The 25,736-nt window shown below is 43.3% G+C and overlaps 1 protein-coding gene across 5 annotated transcripts in view; it reads right to left on the reverse strand.

Annotated features, from left to right (window-relative positions):
• Window positions 1-975: 975 nt before the first annotated feature.
• KDM3A (lysine demethylase 3A) overlaps window positions 976-25,736 on the reverse strand; it is a 35,030-nt gene continuing 10,269 nt past the window's right edge. For all 5 annotated transcript variants that reach the window (XM_057415517.1, XM_057415518.1, XM_057415519.1 and 2 more), the window contains 18 exons: window positions 24,283-24,434; window positions 18,352-18,914; window positions 16,884-17,085; window positions 15,004-15,218; window positions 11,888-12,040; window positions 11,565-11,660; window positions 11,104-11,231; window positions 9,307-9,490; window positions 8,673-8,842; window positions 7,643-7,879; window positions 6,896-7,067; window positions 6,428-6,518; window positions 5,566-5,696; window positions 4,360-4,479; window positions 4,133-4,272; window positions 2,754-2,930; window positions 2,533-2,667; window positions 976-1,645 (listed from right to left, as the gene is read on the reverse strand). In XM_057415517.1, coding sequence (XP_057271500.1) covers window positions 1,565-1,645; window positions 2,533-2,667; window positions 2,754-2,930; window positions 4,133-4,272; window positions 4,360-4,479; window positions 5,566-5,696; window positions 6,428-6,518; window positions 6,896-7,067; window positions 7,643-7,879; window positions 8,673-8,842; window positions 9,307-9,490; window positions 11,104-11,231; window positions 11,565-11,660; window positions 11,888-12,040; window positions 15,004-15,218; window positions 16,884-17,085; window positions 18,352-18,914; window positions 24,283-24,434 — 3,147 coding nt within the window. In that variant the 3' untranslated portion in view covers window positions 976-1,564. The remainder of the gene's footprint in view (window positions 1,646-2,532; window positions 2,668-2,753; window positions 2,931-4,132; window positions 4,273-4,359; window positions 4,480-5,565; window positions 5,697-6,427; window positions 6,519-6,895; window positions 7,068-7,642; window positions 7,880-8,672; window positions 8,843-9,306; window positions 9,491-11,103; window positions 11,232-11,564; window positions 11,661-11,887; window positions 12,041-15,003; window positions 15,219-16,883; window positions 17,086-18,351; window positions 18,915-24,282; window positions 24,435-25,736) is intronic.

Genomic DNA, 25,736 nt, shown 5'->3' on the forward strand with positions numbered 1-25,736 from the left:
TTTTTCAGGATAAATGAAGAAAGATGAAATGAGATTTCAGCCTGGAGAAGGTGCGGTGGGGAGACCTCATAATGGTCATCCAGTGTCTAAAGGGGCCAACACGCAATCCAGAGAGGGATGCTTGCCAAGGGCATGTAGGGACAGAACAAGGAGGGATGGCTTTAAACTGACAGTAGTTGTCTGCATGAGCCTCCCTCAAGTTTTAATCTTGGTGGGTGCCACCTTTTCTCTATCTTGAGAGGAAGGCAGCAGCTGTACCTGTTCTCAGTGCACACAGCACTTGATCCTAACTCTCTGCGAGTCACTGCACATTCTGCTGCACTTCATGGACTGAGAGTTAATGCAGTGAGGTGCAATGGGGAGGGGGAATCAGCACTGCTTGGCAGCGTGTTACATGAAGTTCAGAACCATGACCTGTGGCTAACCAGGGCATTTCCTCTCACACCTGGCTCTTCCCAACAGCTCTCCCATGCATTTCAGTGCCAGAAGGGACACTGGAGAACAGAAAGGCTTGGATTATGGTGGGGGATGGGAGATGCACTTTCCCACTCTTGCCCCCATGCCTGTCTTATGATGGTTTCAGTCTTTCTCAAGTGATTCTGGAGCAGCGTGTGTGCTATTATTTGAGAGTGCAGCTGCAAAGCTCCTTTAATACAGACCCTGATGCTGGCTGAGAAGCAGCCACTGAGCTACATCACACTTCAGTCAACCAAAGAGAGCTGTAATCAAACCTGTCTGAATTCAGTACCCCAAAGCCTGCAGGTGCTTTACAAACCAGCTCAAGCAGTATATAATACACCATTTTCTTTCACATTTCAAAGCACTGCCTCAAATGAGTTACTTTTGAAAGCCTCAGTTGAAGAAGCCATGCAACGAACAGTATCTGAAATAGAAGAATTTTATGTAGACCATTCAGTGTTAAAAACCAGAGGATCAAACATCAGTTCAACTGAAAGAGCAGTTTCAAACAGAAGCTGTTTTGATTAAAAGTCTTTGTTTTTAACATTTAGAAATTTAAATACATTTATCTAAAGATGGTTTAACCCCCATCTCTATGGTACTATACAATAGCTTAAAGCTACTTTTAAATGCTAGTTCTATGTTAATGTGAAATCCCAGAACTGCATTCTTACAGGAAAAAAAAGGAAATCAGTTATTAAACTGGGTGACTCCTGCTTCTTCTCCCACCCCAAAATACATGTGAAAAACTGGAGCTTTACAATGCCTTGGAATAATGTTCTTTTTTAAACAAGGAATTTGGAATAGTTTTCCAACAGTTCTCTAAGGAGGTATATTTGTACAGTTTGGAGAGCAACTCCGTATAAAGTTCTATTGCAACTGAGCATTCACAGTATGCCACAGTCCATACATATTACTACATATACATATCAGGTTTGTAAACATTGGAAGAATACACAGAATATAGTACCACGAGCCTCTGGTACTGCTGAAAGGAAGATGAGGTAACATTCATAGAAGCTCAAAGTCCACAGAGGTCCTGACTGAGTAGGTAAAACAGCTGCCAACGCTTCTGTTTCAGAGTGTGTGGTTAAGGCTTTCTGCTTCACGGTCTGCTAAGGCTGGATTCGTTCGCTCTCAGTATCCCAACTGCATCTTTAACAGCGTGGTAGATGACATTCTTCACCTGGGAGGAAAAGAAAAGGCTTTGAGTTCTCAAAGGAACAGCATAGCCAGGGTCAGGTTGGAAGCTGTATGAAGGCAGGCTGAGAACACTGGGGCTGTTCAGCCTGGAGAAGAGAACCTGCATGGAGACCTCAGAGCAGCCTTTCAGTATCTAAAGGGGGACTACAAGGATGCTGGAGAGGGACTCTTCATCAGGGACTGTAGTGATAGGACAAGGGGCGATGGGTTCAGACTGAAACGGGAAGTTCAGGTTAGATTTAAGGAAGCAATTCTTTACTGTGAGGGTGCTGAGGCACTGGCACACGGTGCCCAGAGAAGCTGTGGCTGCCCCATCCCTGGCAGTGTTCAAGGCCAGGATGGACACAGGGGCTTGGAGCAAGCTGCTCTAGTGGAAGGTGTCCCTGCCCGTGGCAGGGGTTGGAACTGGATGAGCTTTAAGCTCCCTTGCAACCCACACCATGCTGTGATTCTGTGATCTACATGACCTTCAAGTAAATCACTAACTCAGAGGAAAAAAAGGTTCAAATTCTGACAGGACAGAAATTGAGACCCCATGGCCTGAGCAAAGTATTGCCAGCTCAGCTAGAGGAAACATGGAAGAGACACGGAGACAGGTAGAGAAAACATGGAAGAAAACACATCCAAGTAATCTCAGGCAAAGCTTCAGAAGCTTCTTCAGAACTACTAACAAACAACAATTCAAATCCCTATTGAAACTCCTCTTTGAGATCCAGTGCAGGAAGCTGACCTCAACATGAAAGCAACCTGAGTTGTGTGGACACAGCCCTTGTGCTTTGGTGAGGGCTGGTTAGTGAGGTTTGGTGGGTGTTATAGGGTTAAGAAAGGGGTTAAGAGGGGCAGGGTTCATCTTGAGCACTGATAAGTTACCTGCAATTTATCTTCATGGTTCGTATGCGTATGTGACAGATATCTAAATTCCTGAGTGAGCCAGAAGCAGTGTTTGACATGCTCTGGGGATACAAAGTCTTCTGCAACTTTAATACAACTGTACAAGTTATGAACCTGGAGAGAACAAACACAAGCGTCAGTGCTGTGCTCAGAGCTCTCTGCCCACAAGGTCAGGCTGGAACAGTGCCCCTGGGCCTTGCCTGGTGTGGAGCTCCTGCTGGAATGAAAACTACATCTCCTAGAAACTGTACAATAGCCCAGCCTTGAACTCCATACTCCTGATGAAGGCGTTTTCTTAGCGACCGGTCCAGGTACCAGCTCTGATCATGAATGGGATCGTGATCAACAGGGTTTTCTTGACCTTGTTCCTCTGCAACCTGCAAAGTCACAACATGACAGGTATTAAAATACACCATCCTCAAGATGTATCTGTGGTATTCCATACACATGCACTCCAGAGTGACTTGTACCATGTGTTCAGGTCTAAGAGGCACACAGTGAAAGGTTTGGGTTTAGTCCTTACCTTGTCACGGGCTGGCCGTTTTTCAGCCCCTCTGGCTTCACAGACACATTGCAAATGTGGGTATAGGGAATGGAAGTGAACCCAATTTGCAGGAAGCAGCATCAGAGGGTTAAGGGACTCGCGTGTTCACAGTGGGAACCACTGTCATACAGGATCAATACTCTCACACCATAAGAGGCTGTAATTGGAAGAAGCTACTGAGTTGGGGGTTCCAGAGGTGTCTGCCCAGAGACCAGCACAAGTCAGTGCACATCCAAACAGAGGATGTGAATAGATTTCTGGGAGACAGGAGGCTGGGAGCACAACAGGCTCTTCAGGAAAGAAATCTGAGGGCTGCAGGCAGCAAATTTCTGCAGTGTTCCAGTATAAACCCATTTGCTGCAATCATTTACACCAGGAGTGTGGCCCAAAACCTCATCTGGGAGGAGACAAACACCTTGGTTCTGCTGGAAGCCTCACATTTGCAGGCAAGTGCTACAAGAGGTGAGACACCGATGCCAGAACTCAAAATGCCAACTCTTATCAAATTCAGTATCATGTTTTAACAAGTATAAGATCTGAACCAACCTACTGTAGCCTCTCTGAGCTTCCACCCAAGACAGCAGCAGTTCAGGCTGACAAAGGTGACAGTTGTTCACACCATCCCATTTATCATTTTAAACCATCAACACATCAGCGATTTCCACTTTCAAAGCACCAGAGAAGTTCCAGAACTGAGACCACAAAGAACTCTGGACCATTCGTGGTGAATTCAAATGCTGAAACAAGCCTTTTGGGATGTAGTATCACATCTCTCCTAAGCCTTAAACTCCATGGAAACATCACCACGAACACCTCATGCTTTTTCCTTAATCCAAACCTCATAAAGGAATGAGGAAAAATAGGTAGGAAAAGGGAGAGAACAAGGGAGAACTTCAGGCACCACATACTGCTCTGCCATTTCCCAAGAGCATCTCCTGTGCATGCTTTTAAGGATGTAGTTTAAGAAAAGTCCAAGGATATGTACTTACGAGCCCACACAGAGAGAAAATCAGTTTTTAGGACATCACAGCTTACCTTTTTAAGGAATTCCCGGATCTTCTCTGTATCTTTGGCAGCATAGATGTGCCACAGAGCTCCAGGTTTCTCTCTGCTTTCAGTAAAGCGCTTAATGGTCAATTCATCAGAATCACCATCCTGTATGGTTTTAAGCACTTCTGTTGAGAGGAAACATGAGCAGTTACAGCAAAGGACTTTCCCTCCAACCACAAAAATAACCTCCATCAGCATAAGAAAGACTTTACCTTCTTCTTGATCTGCCTGGCCTTTGGGGATACCCACATAAACCATAACGTTGGCTGCATCAGACACATCTAAATGGAGGTTTGTTGTGCCGTATTTTCTATCCTCTGGTGTTATTAAGCCTGGGAAAGAAGAGAACAAAAAGAGTAGCAGCACATTAGCAAGACAATAAGAAACCTTAGACCCCTCTTAGCAGCACCAGCTGAAAAGACCAGAGAGCTTTTTCTTTCTGTTCCAGGACAGCAATATGCTTTATAGCCAGGATCCTGCCCCATCCTGGGTCTTCCCAAGTGATCAGTTTACAGGCTGACAGTGATCCATGCCTATACCCTGCCTGTACAATATATAAAAGCCACATTTAAGTCCTGACTAAAAGAGAGTTTCTTCCAGTGCCTAAAGAGGCTACAGGGAACCTGGAGAGGGGCTTTATTCATGGGCCTGTAGGGGTAGGACAAGGGGGAATGGCTTTAACCTGCCAGAAGGGAGACTGAGATGAGCTCTTAGGCAGAAGCTCTTCCCTGTGAGGGTGCTGAGGCGCTGGCACAGGATGCCCAGAGAAGCTGTGGCTGCCCCATCCCTGCCAGTGTTCAAGGCCAGGTTGGACACAGGGGCTTGGAGCAAGCTGCTCTAGTGGAAGGGGTCCCTGCCTGTGGCAGGGGTTGGAACTGAATGAGCTTTAAGGTCCCTTCCAACACAAACCATGCTGTGATTCCATGGTTCTCCAGCAGTCTAAAAAGCAGCCACTACAGTATTTACTAGCCATGATCTTTTACTGGTCATGGTCATGCTTAGTTTTAAATGCCTTTTGAGTGACAGCAGATGAACCAACTATGGAAAGAACTGCTCAAGAGAGATTAAAAACTAAACAATACAGCCCCAAAAGGAGAACAACAAAAGTGATACAGCAGAAGCAGCTATACAACAAATACATGGGGCTGTCTATAGAAAGAGAAGCTGTGTATACACATGTGGAGCAAGCCGATAGGGAAACTGGAAATACTATTGGCTTGAAACCATCTAGACAAAAACACATTTAATAAAACCATGTAATGCTCTGGATATCACTAATGCCTGTAAGTGAGCCAAAGTTAGGGTTTTAAATCAATGGGATTAATCAAATTGTCTGGAACAGCAAGGATTCATTTTGTTTACAGTGAAATCTAATCTGTGTGTGGTCAACATGACCTTCAGAGCAAAACACTCCTTACCGTAGGCATTGTACATCTTGGGGCCCAAATCTGGTCGTACAAAGTAGTTGGGCAGTCGAGAGGCAAGGTTGAGCTTGCCACCCCTCCTGGTGTATTCTGGCAAGGGAATATTTTTCATCAAATCATCAAACCTAAAGTAATACAATTCAATGTTAGGGACTGACAAAAAGCAAAGGCAGTCTAAAATAGACCCAAGAAATGGTACTCCTTCCCCCCAGGGGGTTACAGAACACCAGGAAAAGGAACCAAGCAAGCAAGACAGGATGTATAGTAGATAAATAAATTTAACTGCTCTGGGGTAATGCTATTTCCTTGTGTAATCACTTCAACTAATATCAAATAGAGTAAGGCAGAATACTTAAGAGTTTGGCAAAACAGAAGCTTCAACTGAACTTTACATTTCAAAGTGACTTAGGGTTTTAGGGAGCTTCCAAAGTTTATCCAACTATGAACCAATTTAGGTACCTGCTTTACTTAGGAATCCAATGAACTACATGAGAACTGGTCATAAAACAAGTGATGAGGCACTGGAATGGGTTGCTCAGGGAAGTTGTGAATGCTCCATCCCTGGCAGTGTTCAAGGCCAGGTTGGACAGAGCTTTGGAAGACATGGTCTGGTGTGAGGTGTCTCTGCCCATGGCAGGGGGTTTGAACTGGATGATCTGAAGGTCCTTTCCAACCCAAACCATTCTGGGGTTCTATGAAAACTTGCTTAGCTCTGTCAGGCATCTCAAACAACATGGTTGCACATGACCAGGTGCTTCCCAAAGCTGAAGCAGGTGTAAAGCACAGCAGGATTCCTGCATTCCAGTATTCTGGGGGGGTATCACACATTATGAACAGTTTCTTTGTGAATTCCTACCGAGAAGGCATCATGTCTCTGAAGTCTTCTCCTGGAGGCCAGTCTTTAAGCTTCAGCACCATTGGTTCTCCTTCTTCTGTTCTCAGGCGACCTGTTGGCAAATGTTAACAGGTCTGAGCTTTTAATAGTTATACAACTCAAAATGCAAAGAACTGAGACAAAGAAATCCTTATCCTCACTTAAAATCATGTTCATTCCACAACTATTTCTGTAGAACTATTTAACTAGTTGGTAGGAAGATCCCAAACTTCCTCAGAATGCTCCCCCAAAAGACTAAAGGCGGCCAAACATACTCCGGAAGACGAGTCGTGACAGTTTCTACCCTTTCCACATGGTGGGAGTACACTGCAAACACACTGCCCAGTATGAAGAAAACCCCTGGAACATCTTGTAAGCTATTTAAGGATGATAAATTTGTGCTATTTGTTGAATATTTTGCCTATTGGAACAAAAATTCACACTACTTACTTGAGATATCTTCAAATCCATCCCAGAAGTCTCCTACAGTAGCTCCAGTGATGATTTCATTGGTCCTGCAGTTAACCAGATCCACTTCCTGTTGGCCAAATTCTTTCCTAAAGGATTCTGGTCTCCAGAGGTCTGCATTTAATTTGTGATGCACTCCTGACACCATTACAGGCTGTGAGGAAGAAGAATATATAGTGAAGAACTATTCAGCACCAGAAGTTCTAATTCCAACCAGAGTAATGTTTTTATACAGTAGCAACACTGAAGACAACCATGGGTAGAATAAATACTAAAAGAAAACCCAAGACCCCACACTATTTAATCCTTAGAGGAGGACTCAAAAGATGCTTTCACAAGGTGAAGTATTTGTACCTATGGACCTCAAAAAAGGTGAATACAATGAGCTTTTCATTTGAGTGCACATCTTAAGACAGCAACCAAGGTACAGAGACTTTCTACCTAGTCCCTCCCAGTCTGAAAGGTGCTGTTTCTATATTGGTCATTGCTTTGCCCAGTAGGCAATGGGAAAGGCATTTTCCAGGAAATAGATGATTTAACCACACATTGTTAAAAGTGTGTTTAGAAACTGATATTGAATAGTAAAACACACATCCTTTTATCCAAGGATTTAACAGTGCTCATGTCATACATCTCATGTATGGTTTAGTGTTGCTCATGGTTGCAGGAAGTTTATACCAGCACAAAGGGCAAGGAATATGAATTCTGAAAGCAGGAAAACTTCAATACCTGTCCCTGCTTCCAGCACTCCCTGAAGACGTTCCAGTTACTTTCATTGTTGGGGTCTTGCAGACACAGCAAGCGGTTATCACATAACCAGTAGTGCGGCGTGTCAAAGCCCATGATCGTAGGCTTTATAGTCAGTCCTTGAGGTTTCTTAGGCAGGTCTGTAATGGTTCTATTTTGCACCAGGGAAGCAAAAATGTCGTCAAGGATTTTGGGTGTACTCTTGAGTCCGTTGTCTGTCTGATTTAAAAAGAGAGACAGAAGAACACACAAAGAAGTTGGTGCACTTTAATGTTCCTTGTCCTGCAGACTTTAAAGATGGTATATCCCACTTTCAGAACTTGCACTTGAGTTCACAGTCATGCAAAGAAACAAAGATCTGCAGAGCTTTGCTGTCTAGAAACTCACCAACATTAAATGTCAATGCCATTTCTGACCTTTGTCTACAGTGTTCTGGCATAAGTAGTTCTGCTCTGCTCTACGTGTCAGCAATGCTGCAGAAAGCCATGAAATACAGCAGGGAACAGGGCTTTCTTTATTATAAAGAACATCAAGGAACTCTCAACACCAATATTTTACCCCACCATTTTGAAGTCGTATCTAAGAGTAAACAAAGCTCAGGAATGCCCCAAGTGAACCAGTCTGCAAACAGGATATGAGATAGTTACCCATCACAGAAGGTTTTCCCCTTCATCAGCAAGGTCCTTGATGCTTCTTTGAGTCTAATGGCCATATCAGTGAATGCACCTGTCAGACACTAGCCTAAGGAAATTAACCTGCTCTAACATAAAACAGTTTGGGTTGGAAAGGACCCTAAGATCATCTAATTCCAGCCCCCTCCCTTAGCAAGACTTGCTGATAGTACCACTAAGCTGCTACTCTGAAAAGCATTAACTGGAGCACTGCAGTATAGAGACTGAATAAGTCTTTTCCCAAATGAAGGCAGGATTTTACCTGCTGTGACATTCACAGGTTAGAACAGTGCCTAAGCCTGGTATTAACTCAAACCTGTAAACTTAAGTTTTTAATATACCTTTCCTCCAGAAGAGTTTAACAGGTTCCTCAAGAAGCCCGTGTTATTGTTGCTCACGGGTGTCAGTATTGCACTGTTGAACGTCTGCAGGGCTGCAGCAGGCTTGGCTAAGCTAGGGAGTGTCTGGAGAGGTTTGTTCTCATTCTTTGGAATAGGTATGAGGAGTTTCTCTGAAATGAAAAGAACATGTGAGAATGGAGGAAGGATTCCGAACCATGAGAAGTGCATGCTTTGGGTTTTGAAGACAACAAGATACCTCATGCATACATGTATGTATGTACATATATATAGATCTCCTCTCAACACATGCAGATGAAATACTCCTTTCACTCAACTTTCTTCAGTACTGTAAAGCTTTTTAAAATCACACATTCTGAAATACACACATTCTCACATTGAATTTAAGAATCCTTGCATCAATGGGATATTAACCCAGTTTTCAAAGCAGAACAGGCTAACCCTGCCAGGTTTTACTCCCAGCTGTTGCCATGGACCAGTTTGGCAGCAAGGGCACTGAACACCTATCCCAGCAGGCAGACTGCATCTTTCCCACTACAAGATACAGCTGGGGCTGGTCTTCATTCTTCTGACGAACAGCCACAAAGGGTTTACTCTTCACTGGTTCTGCACATACCTTTGTTTTCTTTATTCACATTTCCACTTGTTAGATTTGATAACCAACTTAATGAAGGAGTATTTACTGATGCACTTTGTTTACTTCCAATTGCTGACTTTAGAGGAGGATCTTGTGTAGTGGCCTGTGGGCTCAGGACAAAGCTGTTATGTTGAAGGCTGGTCCTTTCTCCAGGTACCAAGTTCTGAAAGAACAAAGTGAGAACTTGATTAGGCACACACAAACTCTGCTCTGAAAGGGGAAGCAGTACCATGTCCAAATTCATTCTTTAAAACCGAAACTGAAATGGTTTGGCCCTTCAAAATCTATCTGGTTTCCACAAGAGGTCAGCATTGCATCTCAGTAGCAGCCAGAGATGATGATCCAGCAGGATTTGGGATGTCCTGACATTTTAAGAGCAGGCAAGAGAGTCTATCACCCCTCAAGACAAGCATAGAAAGCAGAGTTTCCCAGATGCATCTTCTGGGTTGCTTTGGGAACTAAATGCAGCTGTAACAGCAGTGCTCTCTCAATTCTAGTGATAGCTGATGTTCAGACCAGGGCTAAGCTGGGGTCCAGTCTGGTAGACTAAAACAGATATGTAGTGCTCCTAAAAGTGGGGGCAAAAGTCCATTCACCTGCCAAAAATACACCTGCATATGAGCACAGCACCAGCCTGGCCAGCACAAACAAGCACAGGACTGCTGCACATCTACTCAGCTGATTTATCTGCTCTTTACCAGATATGCTAATAACAGACTAACCAGAACTGCTGCTCTGACCTGGAATTCCTGCATAACCAGCTGAATTTCTTCTCTCTGCTCAAATACTTTCCAGTCAAGAAATTATTCTGCACCTGTACCTGCTTACTGCTACCTTCTTTATTTCATCTCAATGTCTGCTGATGTTTGGGAAGGATTCCAAACATAATACAATGCTTCACACTTTAAGCTGATCCTCATACAACCAGTGCAGGACCTAATTTTACACAGAGAGGTACAGATATATTTCAATCCTGCTCTTTGCCCAGGGTCACAGAGGAAACAGAAACAGAAGACTGAAGCTAGGTCAGTCATAAGCTAACTTCTGAAACCCATAGCCATCTTCCTCACAATATTTTTCACCTCTCCTATTGATTACCAGCACCAAAGTCAAGCTCAGCCTGCTTCTTACACATTTAGTTTCCAAATAAGCTTATGAATAATCATACAACAAAATCGAAGTTACTTAATTCAGTTGTTTTCTTGCAAGATGCTGCAAAACTAAGCCCTTAATTTGTGCTCTGCTTTCAAAAGCAACACACATTACATCCATTTACAGATAAGCACATGGTGGGGGGCTGGAGTTGTTAGAATCTTTTATATAATGAACAGCAAAATTCTTACCAGGATTCACAGAGAAACCAGTACTTCTCCATGCTGCTCTAGCCCTTAGTTTTATTCCTGTTCAGTTAATCTATGGATTCCAATGCTCTTCCACCCTACTTATTCTTCTAGATGCTGCATGTATTACATCTCCAGGAGCCAAGGGGTAGTCCCCACTTTACAACCATTTCCATTAGTCTGTTCTTAAGACTTTTATGGGTTCTCTCAATCTAATCCTATTTTTGTCCTAGGAAATCCTCACTGAGCATATTTCAAGGATAGGTCACTTCCTGAGGCATGAGAAAATGAGAACACTGAACACAAGGTGTGAAGAAAACCCTACATGATGGGTTAGCAGTAATGGTCAGCACTGGCACCCTTATAAAGTCAGTTACCATAGGCAGTAGCTGAGGCAAGCCTGTACCACAGACATAACATGAGACAGTAGCAATACCTGTTTTGAATCCTCCTTTAGAGTTGGCTTTGATAGTGCTTTGAACTGCTTATTTGCACAAGGACAATTAGCCTTTATTCCCCATTTTGTTCTTATGGAGTGAACAATATCACCTACATCGTAGAGAGCTGAAGGAAAAGAGTCATTAGTGAGCTCATGTGGAATTAGAGCATCCAGCATTCAATAAGCCTTTATAAGAAATGGTGTATCTATGCAGGTAACCAATAGTACATGAAGAGAGTTCATCAGTAAATGAGAAGTTGTGATACTTCTTTATAAAGGTCAAACATAATAAAGCAGTACTAAGAACACAAAGGCTATTCCAGGCTTTGGACAACAAATACTAAGCTTTTACTAACTTCATTACTAAAACCTCCCCTCATTCAGTACAATCTCAACAACATACAAAGGACAGTAAAAGCCTACAGCTTCCTTTCAGCCCAACCTAATATTTAAGATACCTTTTCCAGGAATGATTTGTGTAGGCATCAGATTCTCTGGTTCATGTACCTGCCCCTTCACACATTTAAACCAGGAGAAAGTATCCGAGTCATCATCTGTAAGACAAAACCAATACATTGTTTTATTAGCACAGCTTTCACCCTTCTCTAGAAGGTTACATGTTTTACTGCTATTGACACACCAAACCATAGGTCTATAATGAGTTCTTTTAGTTGGGCAGGTTTATTGTCTTGTTGCTGAGGGTTGTTACTGACTTCCAAGTTCAAATTACATGTTTGAAGGCTTGAATTCCTTTGTTGGAAGTAGCAATATGCATCCTCACCTTCATGCAAGCTTTTCTTCTTCATCCTGTAGCAATCTACACACACACCAAAGCCACACTTGGAGCAGACCCAGTGAAGGTTGAAGATTGTGGTGTCACACACGTCGCACATCTCCCGGACTCCACGAACTGCACGCTTCCAGGCGACCTGTCCTGAGGGAATTCCCAAAGTGTTAGTTTCATAGAATGGTTTGGGATGGAAAAGACCTTAAGATCATCCAGTTCCAACCCCTTTCCCATGGGCAGGGATGCCTCACACCAGACCATGTCACCCAAGGCTTGAAACCGAAACCATTTAGTTTAACCAAAACTAAGTATTTGCACCTTAAATATAGCTCCATTGAAGCACTTCAGTGTTGCTGTCTCCTGTGCAGCACCAACTGCATCTCTTACTCCCAGCATGTATTTGCCCAAGTGAACATGCACACTGCTGACATCCACCCAAGTGGAAGTTCCACAGCTACCCCAGAAAGAAGTTATTAGCAAGCTAAGCTTAATGTCAAGATTGCTACACACAGCTTGTCCTTGTTTTCTGCTCTACAGTGTAACGGTCAAGTAGTTCTTTTCAGCAGGTTTTCTATGTGTTTACAGGTGTGTATCATTCAGAATGGTGAGTAGCTTCTCCAAAGAACTCACTACTGCTGTTCAGGTTTCTTATCACCATCACACTCCACCTCTCCTCATCCCAAACCACTTTTTCAGTTCACTCAAAACATCCCAAACACTGACAGTATCTTACAAGCCCTTTCAGGGCTGCATGATGTACAGATTATTTCAGCCTGCTCTCAGTTTCATTATGACACCAGTTAGAAAACTAGACTAGACAAAAGCACACATCTGTCTGCCCCTCCTACCACCTTCCACACTTGTAACTGCTCTGAAACTCCTCTGCCCACAACACCTCTTCATTTTAAAAGCAAGTTATGAGAGACCATGTCCTAATGTAGGCTAAAAACACCACACCAGCATCCCAGACATCTGTTGCTTTCCTTCTGCAGAATGCCCATTAGCTATGTATGGAACAGAACTAGAATAACTTGGCACAACTTGTTCTTAAGTAGGAGGTAAGAATTCTTTTGATTACTTTGCTTCAGAATTCTTCCAGGAAGCTGAAATCCAGATAGCACCACCTCCATTCTTCTCTGCTTTTAAACACACGCACTATGGTTACCATTTCCTAGGCCAATTTCCCCCCAAAACAGGATGAAGGGGGGATTTTTGTTACCTTTTGCATGATATTTCAGTTTGGGACATTTTGTCCTTTTCTACTCCTCCTATTCTTTTATTTCCTCTCAGTAGTTTGATTGCATCTCCTCTTTCCATAGACTCCTTTCTGGCACTTGATGGCCAAGGAGCAGTGTGACCCAACAAGCTGTTCTTTCTACACTGGTCAATCTTTTATTACACAGGGATAGTTTCACTTGTGCTTTTCTACTAATCCTTTAAGGAACTCTCTTTAAGGAAGCCCTCCCAAATAATCATCATCTTCATGCTCGTTTGTGTTTTAGCTCTGCCTGCCAGGCTAGTAACTCACTGGTAACAGAGAAGAGGGCTTGACCCTGAGACATACTATGGGTGCAAAAACACTCAAATACAAATGATCTCCTAAAAAGCAATACCTGAATGAGCTGTTGTGGCTTCTGGAAAAGGTCAGTTTGTCAGAGACTGAATTTTAATGACAAGGAAGCGTTTCACCTGAGCCCTGCAAAGAAAGCTTTACCATAGCTTCAAACTGTGGTGTCAGAAAGAATCTACCTCTGTCCTGTGCCAACTGAGTGAGGGCTCTTCTCCTGAATTGTTCAAAGCAGAAGAATATCCAGACTGTAAATCACTTCTTTCCTACCCAGAGCATTAATAATACCCTCCAGTTTAATGAAATGGAGTTTCTTCACTCTCACCAGCCAGGACAATAAGTGAAGAGGAATTCATGACGTTTTGCTCCTTTCAAACCACCTCCAGAACTCACACGCGTCTTTGGTTTCTGTAGCAGAGGGTGTCTCTGGTAGGTATGTTAGTAGATGCATCCTCTGCTATTAAGAAACACCACACCTCCCTTTTGTTTCATAAATTCCAGCCAAAATGTCATCCTTCTCAAAGTGTTTCAGTATTCCAGTCTGTACCTCTCACTCTGCCTATCGATACTCTGGCTCCAAAGGCCTAAATACGTTCCAGTTCAAGCAAAGAGCACAGCTTGCAGATTCCAAATGGTGCAGGGTAAGATATTCTAAAGTATCTCAAGTCTTCCCTTCCCTTGTGAAGGGCATTCAAGCCTGTTCAGGTTTTTGTCTTCTATTCAAAACCCTGCAGTGACTCAAACTGGAATTATCATTATATAATGTCAGTACTATCCAAATGCATAAGACATGGGGTAGACAGTCCTTTAAACTGCTCTGCTTCTCAGTCAAGTACTCATAATCCAAAGAACAAATATGGTTTTAAGAGTCATTCTACTCTGAGAAGTGATTACACAAGATCACAGCCTTCCCCATTTGTCTGCTCATGTTTGCTACAGAAAGGTTCTGATGTGGCAAGAAAACCTGTCTTTGAGGACACAAGGTTTGCCCTGTCTGCTATATACAGATAGCAGACAGGAAAGCATACACTATATGTATATATAGTTACTTAAAGCAGTCCTACTGGAAACTTTCAGATGGAGGAAAAGGTTTTCCTTACTGACTTGACAGGCAGCACTAGGTCCATTATGCAAGAACAAAGTAGGACCAAAGCAATCCAGTAGGATCTGTTCAGCCAAAATGAAAGCTTTATTTCATTTACATGCTAAGAACAGACTGTTGTCAGCTGCCTGCTGGGTTTCTTTACACTTTGTTTCATAACAGAATTACACTCTCTGCAACAGGAAAAGTAATTTGATAAACTGAGAAAAGTCTTTGACAAAGAGGGTAGAATTTCTCTTCCTTTTCCCCCGCCTGAGAGCAGAGCTGTTGACACAAGTTCACACTGGCTCTTAACCATTACCCCTCTCAGAGGAGGGGCAAACACTGAAGTCTCACATGACATTTCCAAATGCATGCAATATACTTTCACATAGGTCAGAAGCCTGAAGTTTCACATACAGTTATTAAAACACAGGTTATTTTAATACAAGTTGATCTTACTGTGTGGTTCAATTGTAGACATCATTTCCTTTTCAGATATCACCAGCTGACAGAAGTGGTCTCCAATGTTGGCCAGGATGTACTTGGCTGTGTCAAGATCTAGACCCACAACATTTCTTGATAAAGGCAGCCACAAGCTAATAGCCTCAGGATCATACTTATTTGGAGTTAGGAAGCCTTCCTCACGTAGTATTCCATGCTTATTAAACTGCAACCTGTGGGAAGAAAGAGGGAAGAGGAGAAACCCATCATCTCAAATGCTTTCTTAGTTTACATTCACTCCAATGAGTCAGTGCTTGAATTGTAAATATGTATCCTGTATGTCAATGAGTTTAGCTCTTAATGGTTATAATAGGCATGGATAAACATACTAGTCATTAGCATTAAGCACACTTAATGTCCTCCTTGTTTAAAAAGACTCAAAACATTAGGAAATCTTCTACAAAATCCTGAAGATTTATACTGTTTCTTATTCACACAAAACCAAAATCAGGTTAACAGGTTTTAAAATGCTTTGTCATGAAGGATCCCACCTTCACTAAAAAGGGATGGTTCTATTAGCTTCATGCTTTTAACCAGAGGATTCAATGGCTTTGAACTGCACTGCAAGTCTGGATTCTTACCCCGAGAAGGTGAATCAGCAGTCTGTTGTTACTCTGGTCTCGCACATTTTTGAATGCTTCAGTTAATGTCAGATTATCCCAAGATTTACTACAGGAAAACCTCTAATCTGAGATTAAACAACAGATTAGTAGCACTTCTATAAACCTTTAGCTACAAAATGTGCAAGAGGGACAGTGTTGTAGTGGAAGACTAAACCTCAAGAAACAAGCAGAAGAGTGGAAGAGGTTCTTTTCTCATTGTCTTTGTAACCTTTCTGCTTTCAGTTTTCTCTGTTCAAAAGGTCTTGCGGCTTTTTTTACAACTTTTCTAGTCTACCTAGAGCCTCTAAAGAAAGTCATCCCTCTGAAAGCCAAAAGGAAAACTGAGAATAAGTCAGCTCCCCATCTCCCTTGTGGGACAGTAAATAGTATTCTTGCTTTTCCTCTCTAATATCACAGGTGTTACCTTCTTCCCTGGAAACACAGTCCATGCTTCAAAGTGTAAGTGGGTGTGGGGGAAAACGAGAAGCATGTAACAACATCTGGATGTGAGATCAAATAGCTCATGGAAAAATATTTACACAACTTAAAAACAAAAGGAAGGACATGTTAAACACAGTCAGACAACATGCAGCCTGGGCTTCCAGACAGGCTTATGTTACAGTAACAGCTTAAGCACCTTTTTGAATGGTTTCCTCATGGTATCTTAAGAATTCAGTAGATTAAACAAAGGTTTTGACTCTTCCACTGACAATATCAGAGCCTACAGCTCTTCTGCAGCTGGGGGTATAGGTCTGACATTCCACACATCCAACTGATAAACTTCACGAGACATGCACAGAATCTACACTCTCACTCGTGCCTCCAGTACTACTGAGAGCACTCAAACCAAACTCATGTTGTCCCACTGGCACTCACCCCAGAACAGCAAAATCAAGAGCTCAAAGTACTGCCAAAATATTTTCTACTCAAATTAAGCAGTTACAACATTTCTAAGGGCTTCAAAACCAAAGGCAACCTCTCAGTAGTTAGGTATAGTCCTAGAGCTGAACAGCTACACACTGACATCTAGCTAGGTTTGAACCAGAGATCTAAATGAGACCACCTGGACCAAATAACTGGTTTCTGTGTGTCCTGGAAGATGGAAGTCAATGTTACAGCTACACAGAGAGCACTCAACAGACTCCCTTTCAGAAAGAAAAAAAGGTCATTCAACTTGGACATGTTATTCACATTTAAAGAGCATTAGGGTCTATAAAGAGTCAAAATGGTTCTTACCTTCTAAAGTGAAAGAATCGACAGAAGACAGTGGAGTCTTTCTGCTCTTTGTTCTTCCTGTAGCTATCCAAACGGCATTCCCTGCATTTGTGCAAGTGAGGTGCAATGTTATTGCAGGAACCATCCTGTACAAATGCTTCTCCACTTTGCTGCAGCTTCTTCACTTTAGAAGCATCTGATAAAATGGACTTGCGAACTAGTACTGCAGGGAAGAGCAGTGGAGATTAGACAAGATGCAGTTTTTTTACATAAAAGGTGCAAGTAACTGCATTTTAGTAAAAGATCCATATCAGATTTTCCTATTTCACCTTACATAGAAACAAAGTTATGCTGAAGTGTTTGCAGTTGGCAGAGAGCTCTTTTCAGGTGAGTAGAAATTGTCTCAAGCAATAGTTCCACTGGAGTCAAGTCCACTGTGGACTCAAGTTTAACAACTCCTTTTGCTCCTCCACAGAGGAATCAGCATCTGCTTTCAGTGAAAATCCTTCAGCTCTCAAGGCTGGAGTAGTTGAGTGCTGGGCAGACCAAGGCACAAAGCAACCACACTTCACAAGTACTGAAGACAGCTTTGTCTTCAAGCATCCCTATCAAAACACAAGACTGTCAAAAGCACAACCTGGCCATTTCTCAGTCCTGTTTGCACCCTTCATGCTGCAACTGCTTTTGGCACCTTGCTGTAACAGATGCCAAACACTTGTCTTCCTCCCACACTGGAGGTGAGGCCTACCAGGGCACAACAGCCACTGCTTGGCTGGCTCCATACTCACATTATTTATGGAATAGCACATCATAACCCCACGCCAAGCAACAGGAGACTGGGAAGGAGAGGTGGGTGTGCAGGGAGATTCCCAGAACCCTGAACAATCAACTGATGCACAGCACAACACGTAACATCAGCGGTCCAGCTCTTTAAATAACTACAGCCTTTCCCACTCTGTCCCATGTGGAAAACTTGAAGAGCTCCCCACATGGAACTGAGCACAGGAAAGAGATGAGGTGGGTTATTCTGGGGTTGGGTAGTGTTTGACTCTGGGTTTGGGGTTTTGTTTTCAGAACAGTAATAATGAAACGAAAGCTCCTTTTGAGCTAAGCCCTGTTGAGAATACTTTCCCTCTCACCTTGCTTACAAGATTTAGAAGCAATGCTAAAAAAAAAAAAAAAAAAGAGGTCTCACTATGCCATCAGCATTTGCATTCCAAAGAGAACCTTGCTTTTTGTAAGCTGTTCTGTTCTTGCATACATTTGGTAACAACTTCTTTCTACAATTTAACAATTAGTCCTTTTCCTTCATCAGGAAGGGACATTTTTCCTCAAAATGCATTCCCCTTGTAAAAGAACTCATAAATTACTCAAATTCCAGATTCACTCACACAATTTAACTTACTAATTTCGCAGATGTTACAAAGGACTTACTTGTACGTAGTTACACAAAGACTTTCAAATGACATGAGGTTTTGAAAGTACTCACTATTATCCTGGACCTTGGCACTTCCAGTCCAGAAGCCTTCACTCTCAGTTCTGTCATAAGGAATCTCAGCTGAATTTCTTCTAATAAAAAGCTCCATGTCTGCAAGTTCATCTGGTTTGTTTCCTTTGTGGCTGTTGCAATTGCTGTGTGATTTAAATCCAGACTCAGTAAAACAGTGAAGATGAGCATCTGAGGTGGAGGGTCTGCAGTCTAAAGTCCGCTGCAGCTCAGCAGTGCTGCTGCCCCGGGATATTGCTATGGAAGGGTTTGGATGCTGCAACTGTTTTACAGCAGTGTATTCTTTTGGAAAGTTTGTGGTGGGCTTCACAAGAGGTTCATTGGTGGTTTTCATGCTGGTTCCTTTTTCCTTAGCTGAATCAGTCACAGATGAAGATCTTGAGGTTGTCAAAGAGGTATATTTACCATTTGGATCGGTAAGGTTTTGTGTTTGTTCTTTAGATACAAAGCCCACTTTAGGAAAGGCTGGCAGATCCTCCTTCAGTGGTTTCATTCCAGTATTAAGACAAGAAGGATGAGTTTCTGGTAAGCTTCGTCTACACGTGCTAGAAAACAACATGCAATGATCAGACATATATCAAACAAATCAGCACATCTAATGCTCAAATCTAGTCGCGTTTAAGGCCCGAAAGAATGAATTTAAATATGTTATTTTGAATTATGATGTTCCAAGATTGTAAACTTGGTGTTAAGTAGGTTTGGGGGGTTTTAGGTGGGATTTCTTTTGGCTTGATTTTTCCAAGAGTTGAACAGAATGAGCAAGCTGTACACAAATTGGGAGACACACAAACTTCAGTACTGCAGCTACTCCACTACCTTCTCTCACAATGAAACAGTTACTTTCTAGCTTTGTCCATGCGACAACTGTATAACCAAATCCATTTCACTTGCGTGTCTGTGTGAGAAGATTTTAATGCTCAAGGAACTCCTGGCTGATAATACAAGTCTATACTGAGGTATCAAAACTGCTCCCACACAAAAAAGCTCAAATTGAAAACATCTTTTCTGCATTTATCTTGTGAGATACACACAAAAAGTTACAAAACCCAGCCCCAAACCTACACCACTTCTTTTAACGTTAATACGCAGAATTAGTGTTTTCCTGTCACAATATTTCTACCATTATATTCATTTTTGTGACAGAAGCAGGGTGCCTGCCAGAGGCTCCAGGTAGGACCATTCTCCCCAGCTGCGGTATAGAGCACATGGTTTACATCTGGCCCGGTCCAGACTGGTCCAAGGGCTACTGCATGAACTATCTCTTGTTTAATTTGCTCAAAGGCTTGTTGCTGCTCAGGGCCCCATTTAAAATCATTCTTCTTCCGGGTCACATGATAGAGAGGGCTTACAATCGAACTGTAATCTGGGATGTGCATTCTCCAGAACCCCACTGCACCCAAGAAAGCTTGCGTTTCTTTCTTATTAGTTGGTGGGGACGTTGCTGTTATCTTGTTGATCACATCTGTGGGGATCTGTCTACGTCCATCTTGCCATTTTATTCCCAAAAATTGAATCTCCTGTGCAGGTCCTTTGACCTTATTCCGTTTTATGGCAAAACCGGCTTTCAGCAGGATTTGGATTATTTTCCTCCCTTTCTCAAAGACTTCTTCTGCTGTATCGCCCCACACAATAATGTCATCAATGTATTGCAGATGTTCTGGAGCTTGCCCTTGTTCCAGTGCAGTCTGGATCAGTCCATGACAGATGATAGGGCTGTGTTTCCACCCCTGGGGCAGTCGGTTCCAAGTGAACTGGACACCCCTCCAAGTAAAAGCAAACTGTGGCCTGCATTCTGCTGCCAAAGGAATTGAGAAAAATGCATTGGCAATATCAATCGTGGCATACCACTTGGCTGCCTTTGACTCCAGTTCATACTGAAGTTCTGGCATGTCCGGTACGGCAGCACTCAATGGTGGTGTGACTTCATTCAGGCCACGATAGTCTACTGTTAGTCTCCATTCTCCATTAGACTTTCGCACTGGCCATATGGGGCTATTGAAGGGCGAGCGGGTCCTGCTGATCACCCCCTGACTCTCCAGTCTACAGATCAGCTGGTGGATGGGAATCAGGGAGTCACGGTTGGTGCGATATTGCCGCCGGTGTACTGTTGTGGTCGTGATTGGCGCTTGTTGTTCTTCGACCTTCAGCAACCCCACCACAGGAGGATCCTCTGAGAGACCAGGCAAGGTGGACAGCTGCTCAATTTCCTCAGTCTCCAAAGCAGCAATACCAAAAGCCCACCGGTACCCTTTTGGGTCTTTGAAGTACCCTCTCTTGAGGTAGTCTGTGCCAAGGATGCATGGAGCCTCTGGACCAGTCACAATAGGGTGCTTTTGCCACTTCCTCCCAGTCAGGCTGATTTCAGCCTCCAGTACAGTCAACTCTTGGGATCCTCCTGTCACTCCAGAAATATAGATGGGTTCCACCCCTTGACAGCTTGATGGCATCAGGGTACACTGTGCACCAGTATCTACTAGAGCCTTATACTTCTGTGGGACTGATGTGCCAGGCCATCTGATTCACACAGTCCAGTAAATCTGATTGTCCCCTACCTCCACCTGGCTGGAGGCAGGGCCCCACTAATGGTCATCACAACATCGGTCACTTACGTCTTGTTGACAGGGATTAGTCTTTATCACAGGAGCTGGAGTAAAATCAGCTCTTTCACTCCATCTGGGAACCTGCTCACCAGAGACTGAAGCCGCAGCTTTCATGGGATGATCAGCCTTGACGTTTGTTCTCCTCTTCAGTTCATGCACCTGTTCCTCCAGAGCTGAGGTAGGTTTTCTATCCCACTTCCTCATGTCATCTCTATGATCCCGCAGGTAAAACCATAGGGTGACCCATGGCATATACCTTCTATATCTTCTCTCTTGAGCAGTAGGATGCCTTTTGCTAATAGCTGAAATGTGGGTTGGCACACGCGCAGAGCTGGATAGATCAGCTAGGTCATCTCTCAATTGTTTGAACTCCTGGGACGGTTTTTCCACAGCTGAAATCATGGAAGGGGGGAGACTGTCTTCGAACTCTCAGAGATGACGAATCACTTCATCCACTGCTGGTGGTGCTACATCACGCCAGGTTATTGATGCCGATGAGTGGGCGCATGATGATGGTGAACATGCAAATTTCTGCCACATGGGTCGTGTACATTCAACTTCATATGGATCTATGGGTGCACTCCCAGCATCCGGCCTACGACAGATCATCTCTACAATGGCTGACTCCCTCAGAGACTGGATGCCTCTCTCTAGCATGGTTCAGTTGACCAAATGACTCGTAACATCATCCTTGTACGGAAACCTTTCCTTCACAGCTGCCAAGAGCCGCATCCAAAGGCTGAGGGACCATTTCTCTTTTGCAACTGTTTTGTCAATTCCCCCTTCTCTAGCAAGTGATCCCAGCTGCTTGGCTTCTGTACCTTCTAGTCCATGACCATGATCCCCATTGTCCCAGCATCAGAGCAACCAGGTGACAATGTGCTTCTCTGGATGATGGGTGAAATCTTTTCACATATTCGGTAGCTCAGTTGAGGTCCAGGGTTGAGAAGTCACCTCTTCTTCTTCCTCTGATCCACATAATGATAACTCTTGTTCAGATGATGTCCCATGTAGTAAGTGCATTGTTTCTACATATTTCTTCACTGTATGGGTTGTTTTTTTGTGTCTTTTGTTTGCTTTTCCTCTTGTGTACAGGGGCAACTGATATTGGCATGAACTGGTCCTTTGGTTTAGCTACAGTGACTATCACTGTGGCTGGAGTGGCTGCAGTGTCTGTCACTAGGGTTGGAGTGGCTGTAGTATCTGTTGTTGCGGTTGGTGCAGCCACTGTGCTTGGGGCTTGAGTAGCACCAGCAGCTGCACTGTCTATTGCTGCTGGGTTTGGGTAGCTGCTGTACTTGTTGCTGGGGCTGGTGTAGTTGCTGTGCTTAGAATTGGAGTAGCTGCATGGTCTGTTGTAGTCAGTTTGAGCAGCTGCTGTACTTGCAGCTAGAGTGGCTGTGTTGTCTGTTGCTTTGCCATCAGATCCAGAGACATCTTTTTTCCCTTTGAAGGTGCTGGATAGTGTTGAACAGGGCTCTGTAAGCATAGGCCAAGCCCCAGCACATTGCCATGATTTGTCCCTCTCTGGTATGACCAGGATGACAACACACCTCATTTAAGTGTTTTACTAGTTTTTCTGGATTTTGCCCTCGTTCAGTGGTGAAGTTCCAAAGCACTGCAGGGGCCCACTGGCCTAGATACTTGCCCATACTGTCACACACACTCTGCCACTCATGACTGTCCAACCTCAGGGAAAAATCTCTTGGTCTTCCTATATTGTCATCTAACCCTAGACAAGACCCAAACCTGACTGCTTAACTTTCGAGATCAGACAAAATAGTTGTGAGTAAAACACACTCTGTATGTGTGCCAACATGGTGATCCCCATCACAATCAGCAGGCACGTCTCAAGGGTATCCAAATGCCTTTCAAAACCTTCAGAACTCTCAAATGATGCTGTAAATAGTCTGGCAGGGGAGCTGGGAAGGTAAGGGAATGTCTCTTATAGGTTGACCAGCCAAAGAGGAAAAAAATGTGTAATTGCTAAATACTTTCATTATATACCTCCCGAAGTACAGAGGTGAAGACCACACTGGGAATGCAAGCCAGACGAGTTTCATGATCAATGAGCCTATTGTATTACAAGTCATTACCCTAAAGCACAGTGAAACAACAACCTTAGCCCAAGCCCCCCAGCTGATAAACACTAAAAAAGCAGCTGTAAGTAAGGTACAACATGCTGAAACTCTGAGATCAAGAGCAACAACTTTGAGAGCCAATAAACCAGCATTGTGACAAGTGACTATTAATCCAAAATAATAAATGCTTATCACAAATATGGTTAGAAACACTCCAGTCAGATCTGTCATTATCTCAACCCTCTGTGCTCCACACTGGGCATCACAAAGAACTGTCATGGTTTAAGCCCAGCTGGCAACCCAGAACCACACAGCCGCTCGCTCACTCCCCCCCCTTCTTTCTTCCCCTGCTCACAGAGGGATGTGGGAGGAGAATTAAAAGAACATAACTCCCATGGGTTGAGATAAGAACAGTCCAGTAACTAAGGTATAATACAAAACCACTGCTGATACCACCAATGGTAATGATAAGGGAAATAACAAGGGAAGAGAATACAACCGCTCACCACCCACTGAATGATACCCAGCCCAACCCAAGCAGTGATCTAGCCCTTCCAGGTAACTGACCCCAGTTTGCACACAGGGCATGATGTGCTGTGGTATGGAATACCCCTCTGGCTAGTTTGGGTCAAATGTCCTGCCTCTGCTTCCCCCTGGTTTCCCTGCCTCCTTGGCAGAGCATGAGACTCAAAGTCCTTGGTTGGAGTAAACATTACTTAGCAACAACTAAAAACACTGGCGTTATCAGCGTTGTTGCCAGGCTGAAAGTCAAAAACAGCACTGCACCAGTTACTAAGAAGGAGAAAAATGACTGCTACTGCTGAACCTAGGACATTGGGGTAACAAAGAAGTTTAAAGCCTGGCATTCAACAGGAATATAACTAAGGACCTGTACTTGATGTGCAAGAAGCTGGCATGCAGGACATCTGCCTGAATGTGTTCCATTTCTCTTGGGAGAAATATGTTTGACAAATGCAGGCACCACACCTACGTATAACCCAGCAGTTTAGAGGCGGGTACAATGAAGCAGCGACATTGGCTTGTGACACTGAAGAGCAACTACCTCAAAGATAAAGTCCAGAGCAATCAAATTTAACAGTTTTCTATGCCAACATTACAGAAGACTGGTTACTTCAGTTCTTTAAGATGACCTCCGAGTTTGTGTTGCTAAGAATTGGAGTTACTTTTGGAATTTGGAGTTATTTATGCATAAGCATCAACTGATTCCTTACCCCTGAGGAGTTTCTGCACCAAGATTGGGTGGTGAGTTAGCTGGCAGGGGCAGGCCTGGATGCCTTTGGTCTTTATTAGCAGGAGTACAGCCAAGCAATGCTTCACCCAACACAGTTGGTACTGACTGCACAGCTCCCTGACTGGGAGAGACCTGTAAAGGGAGATTTTCAGTTAGGAAAATTCAGGATAGCAGAAATACTGCTTTGCAGGGTTCAGCTTAAAAAGACAAATACATTAATGCCATTCCCAGTGTGTTTTATAAAGCTTGTTGAAGACCATTCCTCACTCAGCCCATAAGATGGAAAGACCTTAGAATAACTTCTTAAACCTCATCTGAAATCCTAGAGAAAATTAAATCTGTGAAGTTAGTCTGACAACCTCACTAAAAATCCAGATGTGATCTTCCTTGTAGTCAGAAGATCTTTTTACTGGGATTCTAGGAAGTGTCAAATAAAGAAGTGCCGTGCTGATGAAATCACATGTACAGTTCTTGTAGGAATAAAACAGGCCTATCAAATTAGTGTCTTTAAAACCAGTCATTTTCTGTAGGGGTCCTTCCTCAGCTCTAACATCCACATTCCACTCCCGCATACTCCACTTACGGCTGGAAGTTACACTACAGACCCATTGCCATCAACTCCAAACTATTTCCCTTTCAGCTTTGGTATAACACAGCTGTCAGGCACTGAGGCAAGCTCTCAAAACAACACTGAAATTAACTCCACATTAGAAGTCAAGAGTACTCAGATACCAAGTGATAACAGAAAAAAAACATGACTTCATAGAATCATAGAATCATTAGGGTTGGAAAAGACCTTAAAATCATCTAGCTCCTTATCAATCCCATACATTCACAGCCACCAAAAATCAGAGAAACAATCAGACTTCCTGTTTTCTGTATTAAAAAGTACACTCACTTGTAACCATTTGCAAGACATTTCCCAGAGAGTACAGAAGTGCTAAAGGATCCAGTCCTCTGAAGCAAAACTTTGAGGAGAATTAGAAGTATCTCACTTCACTATTTTAGAGAAAAAAACTGTGGTGAAACAAGCTATGAATTCAGATCATAGCAACTCCTCTGCGGGACATTTGGAATATGAAACGAAGAGCAGCTTTTTGTGTACCAAGCAGGCTGCTCCATGGCTGAATACACAGAAAGCAAAAGAATGGCAAAGTGAGCACCCAAAAGATGCTAAAGGTACTCAAGCATGAGCTACAGAAACATCAGCAGATTATGACCGCAATGCATTAGCTGCTTTGTACTGATTTGCTGCACACTTTTCCTTAGCAGTAAATAAAAGTAGACCACTCTTTCCCTTGGGGAATCTTATCCTGTACTCGCTCCTCATGCTCTATCTTTGTGAAGCCATTCAAGGTGTCTAATAGCAATACCCAGTCGTTGCCAGATACACACAGCTGCCTTAGCACAGGACTGACTACACCAAGCCAGAAG

This window comes from Pezoporus wallicus, unplaced genomic scaffold, assembly GCF_028554395.1.
Source record: "Pezoporus wallicus isolate ANWC-B61680 ecotype Strahan unplaced genomic scaffold, APGP_CSIRO_Pwel_v1 contig_8827, whole genome shotgun sequence".
Taxonomy (NCBI): Eukaryota; Metazoa; Chordata; class Aves; order Psittaciformes; family Psittacidae; genus Pezoporus; species Pezoporus wallicus.